Genomic DNA, 14,270 nt, shown 5'->3' with positions numbered 1-14,270 from the left:
CTAACACTGTTATTGTTTTATAGCTTTTTTGAAACATGTTGCAGGCATCAAACTCCAGAGGCAGCATACCGCTTTTGGAACTTGCAAGCGTACTTCTTCTTCTTACTCGTCGTCGCCGTGTTGCTTCTTCGTTCTTCTGCTTCGTCTCTGTTATGTTTTTTGACATTATTACTTGCCGTAGTTTTGAAGCAATGCATGATGGGAATGCGGATGTTGTGTGTCAGTGTATTAACGTGCCGGCTGAAATAAACACACGCTGAGAAATAGCTCCGTGCCTGCCTACTTTATGGGTTATAGATAAACCTATGGATAACTGAGACATATATAATAGTCTCCTTTTCAGGTGAGAGAGGACGCTGAAGGCAGTGCCTTCAAGGCAAGCCCCAATATTGTTGTCCGAGTGGAAATCGGGAGAAATTCGGGATAATGGTTGCCCTGGGAGATTTTCAGGAGGGGCACTGAAATTTGGGAGTCTCTCGGGAAAATATATGTATGGCTTGAACTAGCCTGGTAGTCTCTTCTCAAGGATAGGGCTATCACTTTTGCATTCCGAAGTCCCAATTAGAGATACTACTACTACTGTATTTCCTGGAATTGCCGCCGGGTATATAGTATGTGCCTGCCTAGAATTTCCGCCGGGTCAAACTCGTCACGTCACGAGTGACACTTCACCTGTCATCATTTTCAAAATGGAGGAGGCTGATTTCAATACCGGTCATTTGAAATCGCATAAAGGGAAGAAGATTAAGAGCTATTCAGTAGGATTTAAGGTCCAAGCTTTTGAATATGCTAAAAAGAACAGTAAGCAGCTATGTTTTATTAATATACCGTAGCTGCGTGTGTCAAATATGAGTCATTAAATGACTCCCGCCTCCTGGTGGTAGAGGGCGCTAGTGATCCTTCTTGCGACTACTCGGCTGCAGAAGAAGTGACAACAAGCAGCAAGAGTGAGCAGCGATCCTTTAGTTTTTCCTCTCGCTTGCACTTTTAACATGGAGGATTTCATATCTAGAATAAAACAGTTTTCTAAACTGGACTTTCAATGGAAGCAGGAGGTAATAAAGGAAGATCTCCATCGAGACAGAGAGACTTTTAAAACTGAAGAAAGATAAGAAAGACTTCTATAAACAAGTTATCGATGCTTTTGATCAGAAGGAGCTGCACATGGACTTCATTTATAAGTAAAGGTAAGACCATAATAACGTTTTTTTTTATTAAATGTGCTTTTCATGATGGTATCCTTACATCACACTCAAATTTATAAGCGCAGGCCTAAATTTACCGCATGCCTTTGGTAAGTGCCGGAGTGAGAAGAGGTTTTAAATTAATTAGCGCCCCGGCAGCAATTCAAGGAAATACAGTATTACTAATGTTAATAATACAAAAACACTTTTAAAGTTTTTGTATACCAGACATTTCCTTTGTGATGTTGACTAACTCTCATTATTTTTGTTTTCGTGCTCTGCAACTAATTAGTCTGGATGAAGTGATTGCATAACACACTCAATAAAAAAAAAACTGCCACCCAAATGTTATAAAATAATTTCCTTTTATTTAAAATATAAAATATTAACTCTGTGTTCAAATTAAACGGTCAGGAAGGAGAACGAAGAAAGTCGTTTGGCTCCTTGGAGAATGTTCTATTGGTGGTTTTGTGAGATGTTTTACCAGCGTCTTAGACAGAGAGTGACAACATGCGTTAAAATGGACATGAAGTTATTATAACCAAAGTTCTAACCAACACAATCATCACGAAGAAAGAAAGAAAAGAAAAGCAGCATCTGCCTTTGATTGATCAAAATGTGCCATGAAAATGACAACAATTGTTGAGGCAAAGAAGGCATTCATGAGTTGAAACCACAAGACAACACAAACTTTCCCCAAATACTCAGCGAGGGCGGACCGGAGCAAAAGTCAAGCATGGCGCTGCAAATTCCACAAGATCTTGGCACCGTCGCCATCATTCTTCTTCTGCAATACACAATTGTTTTTATTCTCGTCTGTCATTTCATGTCTTTTCCCCCACCATGAAACAAAGACACCACTTCAAAGCCAAAATAAAAGGAATGTTGATGCGTCGTCCATCTTTCCGCAAAAAAAGAAAGGACACAAGTCATCGCTGGTGAGCCGGGAGCAAAAAAAAAAAAAAAAAATACAAAAATCCACCGGCTGTTGGCTCGCTGCTTTCAAAATCAAAAGGGTTCTTATTTATTTATTTTTTTTAATAATTATTTTTTTTAGGACTATCAACTGAAAGTCTTTGAGTTGCAAGAAACCAAAAAGAGCTCAGATTTGACTAATTTGAACCCAAACTGGACGTTTGTTGATCAAAATCAACAGGATTCTTGTTGTTCCTCTTGATCAGACCTGGACAAATACTTTTGTTTAGATCTTTGAGATGCAAACTGGAGCTGGGATGCTTTCAAATGACCGTAAGTCTTCAACTATACAAAGTATCTCAATGGCTGGAATCTGCACTTTTTGCTATGGTAAACTAATTAGTTACTATGGTAAACTAATGAGTTACTATGGTAATCTAATGAGTTACTATGGTAATCTAATGAGTTACTATGGTAAACTAATGAGTTACTATGGTAATCTAATTAGTTACTATGGTAAACTAATTATTTACTATGGTAATCTAATGAGTTACTATGGTAAACTAATGAGTTACTATGGTAAACTAATGAGTTACTATGGTAAACTAATTAGTTACTATGGTAATCTAATGAGTTACTATGGTAAACTAATTAGTTACTATGGTAATCTAATGAGTTACTATGGTAAACTAATGAGTTACTATGGTAAACTAATTAGTTACTATGGTAATCTAATGAGTTACTATGGTAAACTAATTAGTTACTATGGTAATCTAATGAGTTACTATGGTAATCTAATTAGTTACTATGGTAAACTAATTAGTTACTATGGTAAACTAATGAGTTACTATGGTAAACTAATGAGTCACTATGGTAAACTAATTAGTTACTATGGTAATCTAATGAGTTACTATGGTAAACTAATGAGTTACTATGGTAATCTAATTAGTTACTATGGTAAACTAATTATTTACTATGGTAATCTAATGAGTTACTATGGTAAACTAATGAGTTACTATGGTAAACTAATGAGTTACTATGGTAAACTAATTAGTTACTATGGTAATCTAATGAGTTACTATGGTAAACTAATTAGTTACTATGGTAATCTAATGAGTTACTATGGTAAACTAATGAGTTACTATGGTAAACTAATTAGTTACTATGGTAATCTAATGAGTTACTATGGTAAACTAATTAGTTACTATGGTAATCTAATGAGTTACTATGGTAATCTAATTAGTTACTATGGTAAACTAATTAGTTACTATGGTAAACTAATGAGTTACTATGGTAAACTAATGAGTTACTATGGTAAACTAATTAGTTACTATGGTAATCTAATGAGTTACTATGGTAAACTAATTAGTTACTATGGTAATCTAATGAGTTACTATGGTAAACTAATTAGTTACTATCGTCATTTAAGTCAAATCAGGAAGCACCAAGCTTAGTGATGTATCAGATAGATCAGATTGTGGGTGTTTTTTTACCCTTCGCCTTCATATTTTGCTGTGTTTGTTGCATTTTTGTAAAATATTTGGATGGAGAGGGGGGGTGACGTTTATATGTTGTCAATATTCAGTGTTTTATCGTTCATAGTTAATATTATAAATCCCACATTCTTTACTTTCCTGTAAATTCGCCTTCATATTTTGCTGTGTTTGTTGCATTTTTGTAAAATATTTGGATGGAGAGGGGGGTGACGTTTATATGTTGTCAATATTCAGTGTTTTATCGTTCATAGTTAATATTATAAATCCCACATTCTTTACTTTCCTGTAAATTCGCCTTCATATTTTGCTGTGTTTGTTGCATTTTTGTGAAATATTTGGATGGAGAGGGGGGGTGACGTTCATATGTTGTCAATATTCAGTGTTTTATCGTTCATAGTTATATAAATCCCACATTCTTCACTTTCATGTACATTATGGGTGTCTCATTCTGTAAAAAAACATAAAATTCCATTCCGTATTTTAAAGCGGTCCGGCATAACGTTTTTAGCATTCATCCATCCATCCATCCATATACTACCGCTAGTTCCTTGTGGGATCGCGGGGGTGTTTTTAGCATTCAATCAGACATTAGTGTGGGTTGTTTTTATTAGTGTTCCCGAAAATGAGATATACCAGGCCCCCGAACACATTTTTGGTATGTAAATGACTATGGTCATCTAAGTCCCAGCAGGAGGCACCAAGCAGTGTGGGTGGGGAGCGTTTCCACAGAGTGTTTCCAGAGCCTGAAATGCGGGTGTCGGGGAGATTTTTACAACAAAGTTCTAGAGCTTAGTGATGTATCAGGTATATCAGATTATGGGTGTTTTTTTTGCCCTTTTGTGTTCGCATTTTGCTGTGTTTGTTGCATTTTTGTAAAATATTTGGATGGAGAGGGGGGGTGACGTTCATATGTTGTCAATACTCAGTGTTTTATCGTTCATAGTTATTATTGTAAATCCCACATTCTTGCCAAATATATAGCAATAGCACCTGTTTTTTGGTGACAGAGGCAAGGAAAAACTCTTTCTAAGGAATACACATCATCCAGTGGAATGCTAGGTCCATTTCGAAGTTGTTTTCCTTAGTTTTGACTGATTCATTGCAAAATTCATGCCAATTATATTGCTATAGCATGTCTTGTTTGGCGACAGAGGCAAGGAAACACTCCCTCAAACGAAGAAACTTTGGGAAACGGGAGCTCCATAGGTTTCTTGCCTCTCACCCTGACCAAAAGTGCATCCGTTTTGAAGTTGGTTGGGTTAGTTTTGACTGGCGTGTTGCCAAGTCATGCCAATTATATAGCTATAGCACCTGTTGTTTGGCGACGGAGGCAAGGAAAAACTGTTTCTAATGAAAAAACATCATCCAGTGGAATGCTAGGTCCATTTCAAAGTTGTTTTCCTTAGTTTTGCCTGATTAATTGCAAAAGTCATGCCAATTATATTGCTATAGCATCTCTTGTTTGGCGACAGACGCAAGGAAAAACTTCCTCTAACGAAGAAACTTTGGGAAACAGGAGCTCAATAGGTTCCATGCCCCTGACTTTGAGCAATAGTGCATACATTTTGAAGTTGGTTGGATTAGTTTTGACTGATGTGTTGCCAAGTCATGCCAATTATATAACAATAGCACCTTTTGTTTGGTGACGGAGGCAAGGAAAAACTCTTTCTAAGGAAGAAACATCATCCAGTGAAGTGCTAGGTCCATTTCGAAGTAGTTTTCCTTAGTTTTGACTGATTAATTGCAAATTTCATGGCAATTATATTGCTATAGCATCTTTTGTTTGGCGACAGAGGCAAGGAAACACTCCCTCTAATGAAACAAACTTTGGATAACATGAGCTCAAAAGGGTTCTTGCTCCTCACCACTACTAATAGTACATCCATTTCGATCTTGGTTTGGTTAGTTTTGACTGCCAAGTCATGCCAATTGTATTGGAGTAGCACCTGTTGTTTGGCGACGGAGACAAGGAAAAACTCCCTCTAACGAAGAAACTTTGGATAACATGAGCTCAATAGGTTTCTTGCCCCTCACCCTGACCAACAGTGCATCCGTTTTGAAGTTGGTTGGGTGATTTTTGACTGCCGTGTTGCCAAGTCATGACAATTTCATTGTAGTAGCACCTGTTTTTTGGCGACGGAGGCAAGGAAATACTGCCTCTAACGAAGAAACTTTGGGAAACATGAGCTCAATAGGTTTCTTGCCCCTCACCCCGACCAATAGTGCATCCATATTGAAGTTGGTTAGGTTAGTTCTGCAATAGCATGTGTTGTTTGGCGACGGAGGCAAGGAAAACCTTGAGTGTTTTGTACTTAGCAGTGGAGGATTAAGGCCACACCAGTCCTCAAGTCCAGCATATTAAATGTGTGAATGTTGTTTGGCAACATTTGGCTCCAGAAAGGCAAGAACTGTTCTCTAAGGCATGTAGAACAAACGGTAAAAAATAGACATTTTGACGTCTGATTGGCTTGCATGAGAAAACTGTACAAGAAGCTTATTCTACTTGTGAGGGTTTCTTTGTGTGTCAAGTAACATTTTGTATCTTATTTAAGTCTTGTTTTGTCTTCCAAAATGATCCCAGTACGTCCGTCCTTTAAAAGGGTGTCTCGTCCTCCTTCCGTCACTCTACAGTCGCCCGCCCCCCCGTTCATTTTGAGTCCTTGGGGGCGGGACGGGGCGAGGGTCAGTTTGCGGAGCGTCCTGTCCTGCTGCTGCGTGGGAAGCGGTGGACTTTGAGGTGTTTGGAAAGGTGGTCGCTGCGGGCAAACTTCTTCTCGCAGACGATGCACTGGTAGGGTTTGACTCCCGAGTGGGAGCGCCGGTGTCGGGACAGCTCGTCCGATCGGGAGAACCTGTCGGAGTGGGGGCACGTTAGTCACACAGCATACAGTCAATGGTGGGAATGGCTATTGTTCAAAATCCCCCCCAAAAAGTTATGCGTGGTTTCATTTGAACATAATGGTATGGCGCAATATAGCAGTTGAGCGATGGAGGCAAGGAAAAACTCCCTTTGAGAATTTGGTCTGATTTGATTGATATAGCGCAATGTAGAAGTTGAGCAATAGAAACAAAACAAAAACTTCTAACAAAGTGGTTTTATTTGTTTTGATGTAATTATTATAGTTCATTACATAGTAGTTGAATGACGAAGGCAAGGAAAAACTCTAACAAAGGGATTGTATGTGATTGTTTTGCTTTGGCACAATAAAGCAGGCGAGCGACAGAGGCAAGGAAAAACACCATCCAACAAAGGAGTTTTATGAAGATTTTATTGCTTTGGCACAATAAAGCAGGCGAGCGACAGAGGCAAGGAAAAACACCATCCAACAAAGGAGTTTTATGAAGATTTTATTGCTTTGGCGCAATATAGCATTTGAGCGATGGAGGCAAGGAAAAACACCATCCAACAAAGGAGTTTTATGGAGATTTTATTGCTTTGGCGCAATATAGCATTTGAGCGACAGAGGCAAGGAAAAACTCCCTCTAACAATATGGTTTTATATGATATTATTCCCTCTAACATTGATTTATTTGATTTGATTATTATAGCACAATATTGCAGTTGAGCGACAGAGGGCAGGAAAAACTCCTAAGAATGTGGTTTTAATTGTTTTTTTGTTAATATTGTTACAGTGCAATATAGCAACAGAGGCAAGGAAAAACTCACGGTAAACAACAAACTGTGAGAAATGTAAAAAATATATATAATTTTAAAACACCAAAACGGTGCAAGAATACAACGCCGAGGTATTTTTATAGGACAGTAACCCGAGCGGCGCGATGCCGTGCGCGCATATCGGCCCGCGTCCTTCCCGCGTAGTTAACGATGTGGCTCAAAATTGGGCTCCCGACACACGAGAGGCCACAAATCCTGGTCTATTCCTGTCCTCCCGGTGGTCTCCACGGACTTGGCTGTCACGGCGAGGGGATTTAAGTGGGATGACAGAGTCGTGTCTGCCTTAAAGCGCACGTATTAGCCCAGCCGGGCGATAACTCCTGCTTATTTTCAGCCATTTCCACCTGGGAGTGCGCAATATGAGTCTCTTTATCATTTTTACTGGCGCTGCAATAAAGAGTGGCACGCTTAAGTAACCATTAAAAACGGAAACCCAAGATCAGAGAGGCAAAGTATTTATTGGCGTAGTGATTCATGTTTATTAGTTTGGTGATACGCGTTAACTTTATACGCAGCGGGCGTATAAATATAGGCCTCTAAAATCGTAGAAAGTTATAATTCAAGACTACACACTTAAAATCCGCTTACTGGTTGACATACGTTTAATGAGGGATTCCATTACTTTTTATGGACTTAGGAAATGCATGAAGATACCCAGTATCACGATACTGTGTCCAATAGTATCACAATACAGCCACTGTGTGATATCTGAAAGCATCAGACATACATTTATGTTCCGTCCCGTGACAATCATTGATACTTTAACACCGGGTTATAATGCGCACTGCCGAGGAGGTGGCTACTTGTCCAGGGTGTACCCCGCCTTGCGCCCGATTGTAGCTGAGATAGGCACCAGCGACCCCAAAGGGAATGAGCGGTAGAAAATGGATGGAATATTTCAAGACTTTTACTGTTTTTTACTGTTTTAATTGATTTTACCCTTCAAAATAGTTTTTAATTATATTTGTTTTTATATTGTTTTTATTGGTTTTATATTTATTTATTTTTTGTTTTTATTCAGTCATTGGTGGAGCATAATATATATATATACTTTTTTATTTTTATTTTTTTTATTTTATTTATTATTTCTTTTTTTTACAATTGTTTTTAACATGGCTGTGAAGCACTTTGGAAACGTTATTGTTGTTTAAATGTGCTATATAAATAAAGTGGATAGAAGACTACACACTTAAAATCCGCTTACTGGTTGACACGTTTAATGAGGGATTCCATTACTTTTTATGGGCGCAGGAAATGCATGAAGATACCCAGTATCACGATAGTGTATCCAATAGTATCGCGATACAGCCACCGTGTGATATCTGATGTGTCGCTGGAAAACTGTAGCACAAGTTGATAGGGAAGTAAAAGCATCATACATACATTTATGTTCCGTCCCGTGACAATCATTGGTACTTTAACTTTAATAAGGAGCAATGGATTATAAAGCGCACTGCCGATGAGGTGGCGACTTGTCCAGGGTGTACGCCGCCTTCCGCCCGATTGTAGCTGAGATAGGCACCAGCGCCCCCGGCCACCCAAAAGGGAATAAGCAGTAGAAAATGAATGGATGGAGGTTGATAGGGAAGAAGGCATCATACATACATTTATGTTCCGTCCCGTGACAATCATTGGTACTTTAACTTTAACTTTAATAAGGAGCACCGGGTTATAAAGCGCACTGCCGATGAGGTGGTGACTTGTCCAGGGTGTACACCGTCTTCCGCCCAAATTTAGCTGAGATAGGCACCAGCGACCCCAAAGGAAATAGCCAGTAGAAAATGGATGGATGGATGGATGGATGGATGGATGGATGGATGGATGGATGGACTGCCGATGAGCAGGTCTATTCAGGTGTGTGTGTGTGTGGGGGGGGGGCGGGGGCGGTGGGGGGTATTGTTATTATTTTTTTAATTATTATTATTATTTTTTTAATAATTTTTTTTTTAGTCCTGAAAAAGGGGTGTTTTTTGGGGGTTGGTGCACTAATTGTAAGTGTATCTTGTGTTTTTTATGTTGATTTAATAAAAAAATAAATAAAAATAAAAAGTTCTTCTGCGGCCCGGTACGAAACAAGCCGCGGCCCGGTGGTTGGAGACCACTGGTCTACCTAACATTAAATGGTGGTTCTTTGCTCAAAATGTTGCGTTGTGAGGTCTTGTTTACGTGTTTACTTGAGTCATATTGCAGTCTACACGTGTCTCTTATGTGTGAATGCCATCTACTGGTCACACTCATCTTTTCACCATGTACCAAAATAAAATAGCTTCGAAGCCTGTAAGCACAACCAAACTTAATTTGTACATTAGGTTATAAGGTGCACTGTTGAGTTCTGAAAAAAATAAAACATTTTTAGGTGCGCCTGATTACTGTTTTGCAAACTCTTGGCATTCTCTCGATGCGCGTGAAGTGAAAACCATTCCAGGTGACAACCTCTTGAAGCTCATGGAGAGAATGTCAAGAGTGTGCAAATGCAGTAATCGGAGCAAAGTGTGGCTATTTTGAAGAAACTAGAATGAACACATGTCTTTAGTTGTTAAGTACATAACCCCGCATGTGTCCAATACTATCGCTGGAAAACTCTAGCACAAATGGCTGATAGGGAAGAAAGCATCAAACATACATTTATGTTCCGTCCCGTGACAAACATTGGTACTTTAACTTTAATAGGGCACACCGGATTGATTACAAGGCGCACTGCCGATGAGCAGGTCTATTCAGGTCATTTTTCATACAAAAGACGCACCGGATTTTAAGACGCATTGGAGGGTCAAATGTTTGTTTTTTCTAAATGTTTCTAAATTGTGGTTTACCTAACATGTAATGGTGGTTCTTTGCTCAAAATGTTGCCAGGTCTTATTTACGTGTTTACTTGAGTCATATTGCAGCCTACACGTGTCTCTTATGTGTGACTGCCATCTACTGGTCACACTCATCATTTCACCATGTATATATATTATTCACAGGTAAAAGATACCTAAGTGTTTATAGTCTATTGTGAGCGAGCTGTGGTGCTATGAATTTCCCCCAAGGATCAATAAAGTACTTTCTATTCTATTCTCTATTCTAATAATATCAATAATGATGCTGACAAAATAATCACAAGGTGAAACAACTCAAACATCAACAACACCCGGCAGGGATCTGTATGTCCTTTTTGTGTACATTTTTTTTTGGGGGGGGGGGGCACATCATGTGTGTGTGTATCATCTGCGTCCTTTTTGTGTTTAACGGCACCTCCACACCAACTCGTGTGAAGTTTATCACCCTCGACATGTTCCAGGTGCAGCATGCGAGGTCACAGGGTTGACAACACAAAGGGTACTGCAGGCCACTCCGGCCCAGGATGTCCTTGGTCCGCCTCGGCGTGTCTCTTGCCTTGCATACATGCAGTATATGGTAGGTATTAAGTATTTCACTTGTATTTTGGGGAAAACACACACCTGGTTGTCAATTCATCAGAGCCCGGTAAGGGCGGGGCCTTGTTTTTAGTGACGCACCTGAAGTATTACTGACAGGAGATCTCTGGCACCGGGCCACAAACTGTCATCTTTTGGTTTGAAAACCCTGCCAGCGCATTTCTATCTGCATGTCTTCATGTAAACTAAGATCAATCATTTTATTTTTTTTAAAGGGTTTCCTCATACTTCTTTTTGTAAATTCAGTCTGAAAGTCGCAATACTAAAAGTTCCCGGTCAGGAACAGAAAAACGACTCCTGACCCGTCTTCATGCACAAGTATAGAATCCACTTCTTCTTGCTAAGACGTAGAAACCCTGTTTCCATATGAGTTGGGATATTGTGTTAGATGTAAATATAAACAGAATACAATGATTTGCAAATTAAGTTAGAATTTCATGGCTGCAACACGTGCCAAAGTAGTTGGGAAAGGGCATGTTCACCACTGTGTTACATCACCTTTTCTTTTAACAACACTCAATAAACGTTTGGGAACTGAGGAAACTAATTGTTGAAGCTTTGAAAGTGGAATTCTTTCCCATTCTTGTTTTATGTAGAGCTTCAGTCCTTCAACAGTCCGGGGTCTCCGATGTCGTATTTTACGCTTCATAATGCGCCACACATTTTCCATGGGAGACATGTCACGCCGTGTAACACTTGTCTTGCTGAAATAAGCAGGGGCGTCCATGATAACGTTGCTTGTATGACAACATATGTTGTTCCAAAAGCTGTATGTACCTTTCAGCATTAATGGTGCCTTCACAGGTGTGTAAGTTACCCATGCCTTGGGCACTAATGCACCCCCATACCATCACACATGTGTAAGTTACCCATGTCTTGTTCACTAATACACCCCCATACCATCACACATGTGTAAGTTACCCATGTCTTGGGCACTAATACACCCCCATACCATCACACATGTGTAAGTTACCCATGTCTTGTTCACTAATACACCCCCATACCATCACACATGTGTAAGTTACCCATGTCTTGGGCACTAATACACCCCCATACCATCACACATGTGTAAGTTACCCATGCCTTGGGCACTAATACACCCCCATACCATCACACATGTGTAAGTTACCCATGTCTTGGGCACTAATACACCCCCATACCATCACACATGTGTAAGTTACCCATGCCTTGGGCACTAATACACCCCCATACCATCACACATGTGTAAGTTACCCATGTCTTGTTCACTAATACACCCCCATACCATCACACATGTGTAAGTTACCCATGCCTTGGGCACTAATACACCCCCATACCATCACACATGCTGGCTTTTACACTTTGCCACTATAACAGTCTGGATGGTTCGCTTCCCCTTTGGTCCGGATGACACAATGTCAAATATTTCCAAAACAATTTGAAATGTGGACTCGTCAGACCACAGAACACTTTTCCACTTTGCATCAGTCCATCTTAGATGATTTCAGGCCCAGAGAAGCCGGCGGCATTTCTGGATGTTGTTGATAAATGGCTTTCGCTTTGCATAGTAGAGTTTTAACTTGCACTTACAGATGTAGCGACCAACTGTAGTTACTGACAGTGGTTTTTACACCCCCATACCATCACAGATGCTGGCTTTTGAACTTTGCGCCTATAACAATCCGAATGGTTGGTTATTTTCCTCTTTGTTCCGGAGGAAACCACGTCCACAGTTTCCAAATATAATTTCAAATGTCGGCTCGTCAGACCACAGGTAAGCTCGGGCCCAGTCAAGCCGGCGGCGTTTCAGGATATTGTTGATAAATGGGTTTTGCTTTGCATAGTAGAGTTTTAACTTGCACTTACAGATGTAGCGACCAACTGTAGTTACTGACAGTGGTTTTATGAAGTGTCCCTGAGCCCATGTGGTGATATCCTTTACACACTGATGTCGGTTTTTGATGCAGTGCCGCCTGAGGGATCAAAGGTTTTTAATATCATGGCTTACGTGCAGTGATTTCTCCAGATTCTCTGAACCTTTTGATGATTTTACGGACCATAGATGGTAAAATCCCTAAATTCCTTGCAATAGCTCGTTGAACCTTTTGATGATTTTACGGACCGTAGATGGTAAAATCCCTAAATTCCTTGCAATAGCTCGTTGAGAAATGTTGTTCTAAAACTGTTTGACAATTTGCTTACAAAGTGATGACACTCACCCCATCCTTGTTTGTGAATTACTTAGCATTTCATGGAAGCTGCTTTTATAGCCAATCATGGCACCCACCTGTTCCCAATTAGCCTGCACACCTGTGGGATGTTCCAAATAAGTGTTTGATGAGCATTCCTCAACTTGATCAGTATTTTTTGGCACCTTTCCCACCTTCTTTGTCATGTTTTGCTGGCATCAAATTCTAAAGTTAATGATTATATGCCCCCCCCCAAAAAATGTTTATGAGTTTGAACATGAAATATGTTGTCTTTGTAGCATATTCAACTGAATATGGCTTGAAAAGGATTTGCAAATCATTGTATTCTGTTTATATTTACATCTAACACCATTTCCCAACTGTTATGGAAACGGGGTTTGTAGAAGGGTGCAAATGCGACTTTGTTGATGTGTGAGGTTCCACAGGGCTCCATCATAGCTCCCCTTCTTATTTTTCTCATTTTCTTCTACCTTTGTCATACCAATAAAAGTTAAAGTTAAAATACCAATGATTGTCACACACACACACACACAGACTTGGTGTGGTGAAATTTGTCCTCTGCATTCGACCCATCCCCTTGTTCCCCCCCTGGGAGGTGAGGGGAGCAGTGAGCAGTAGCGGTGGCCGCGCTCGGGAATCATTTTTGTTGATTTAACCCCAAATTCCAAGCCTTGATGCTGAGTACCAAGCAGGGAGGCAATGGGTCCTGTTTTTATAGTCTTTGGTATGACTCGGCCGGGGGTTGAACTCACAACCTACCGACACTCTAACCACTAGGCCACTGAGTAGAATTCATTCCTATGCATGTTTAATTCTGACCCAGCAATTGTACGTGAAAGTCCTCCAACAAAAGTGCTAGTTTTGGCCCAAAATGTATCGTATTTTGCGGACTTAAGCTGCTACTTTTTCCCCCCACGCTTTACACCCTGCGGCTTATAAACCAGTGAAGCTAATTTATGGATTTGTGTTTGCCAAAAGCCATAATGTTTTGTATTCAACAAATAGTTTGCATTAACCCTTGTGTAATGTTCATCATGTTGGAACTCAGCCAGCGTTTAATATTATGTTCATTTTAATGACGAAATGATCAGTTTAAATGTGCAAAAATAAGGAAAATGTGCAATATTTCACTCGTCATGGGAAGGCCAAAAGTGGGATCAGTCATCTACTTGTCTGAAGTTTCCATATTTATGCCTGATGAAATCTCAGCACAGTCTTGTCACTTTCGTATTAGGTTACCGTGTTTTTAGGACTATAAGCTGCTATTTTTTCCCCACGCTTTACACCCTGCGGCTCATAAAACGGTGAAGCTAATTTTTTTAATTTATGTTTATCAATGTTTTGTATTCAACAAATAGTTTATATTAAAACAAACAAACAACCGAAAGAGA

General features: G+C 39.8%; 1 protein-coding gene across 2 annotated transcripts in view; it reads right to left on the bottom strand.

Annotated features, from left to right (window-relative positions):
• Positions 1–1,530: 1,530 nt before the first annotated feature.
• The window catches only part of klf15 (Kruppel like factor 15), a 32,875-nt gene continuing 20,135 nt past the window's right edge, over positions 1,531–14,270 (bottom strand). For both annotated transcript variants that reach the window (XM_061904931.1, XM_061904930.1), the window contains one exon: positions 1,531–6,447. In XM_061904931.1, the coding sequence (XP_061760915.1) occupies positions 6,279–6,447 (169 nt within the window). In that variant the 3' untranslated portion in view covers positions 1,531–6,278. The remainder of the gene's footprint in view (positions 6,448–14,270) is intronic.

This window comes from Nerophis ophidion, linkage group LG06 (assembly GCF_033978795.1).
Source record: "Nerophis ophidion isolate RoL-2023_Sa linkage group LG06, RoL_Noph_v1.0, whole genome shotgun sequence".
NCBI lineage: Eukaryota > Metazoa > Chordata > Actinopteri > Syngnathiformes > Syngnathidae > Nerophis > Nerophis ophidion.
The sequence above is the reverse complement of the archived record's forward strand: the minus strand, read 5'-3'. Positions and strand labels throughout refer to the sequence as shown.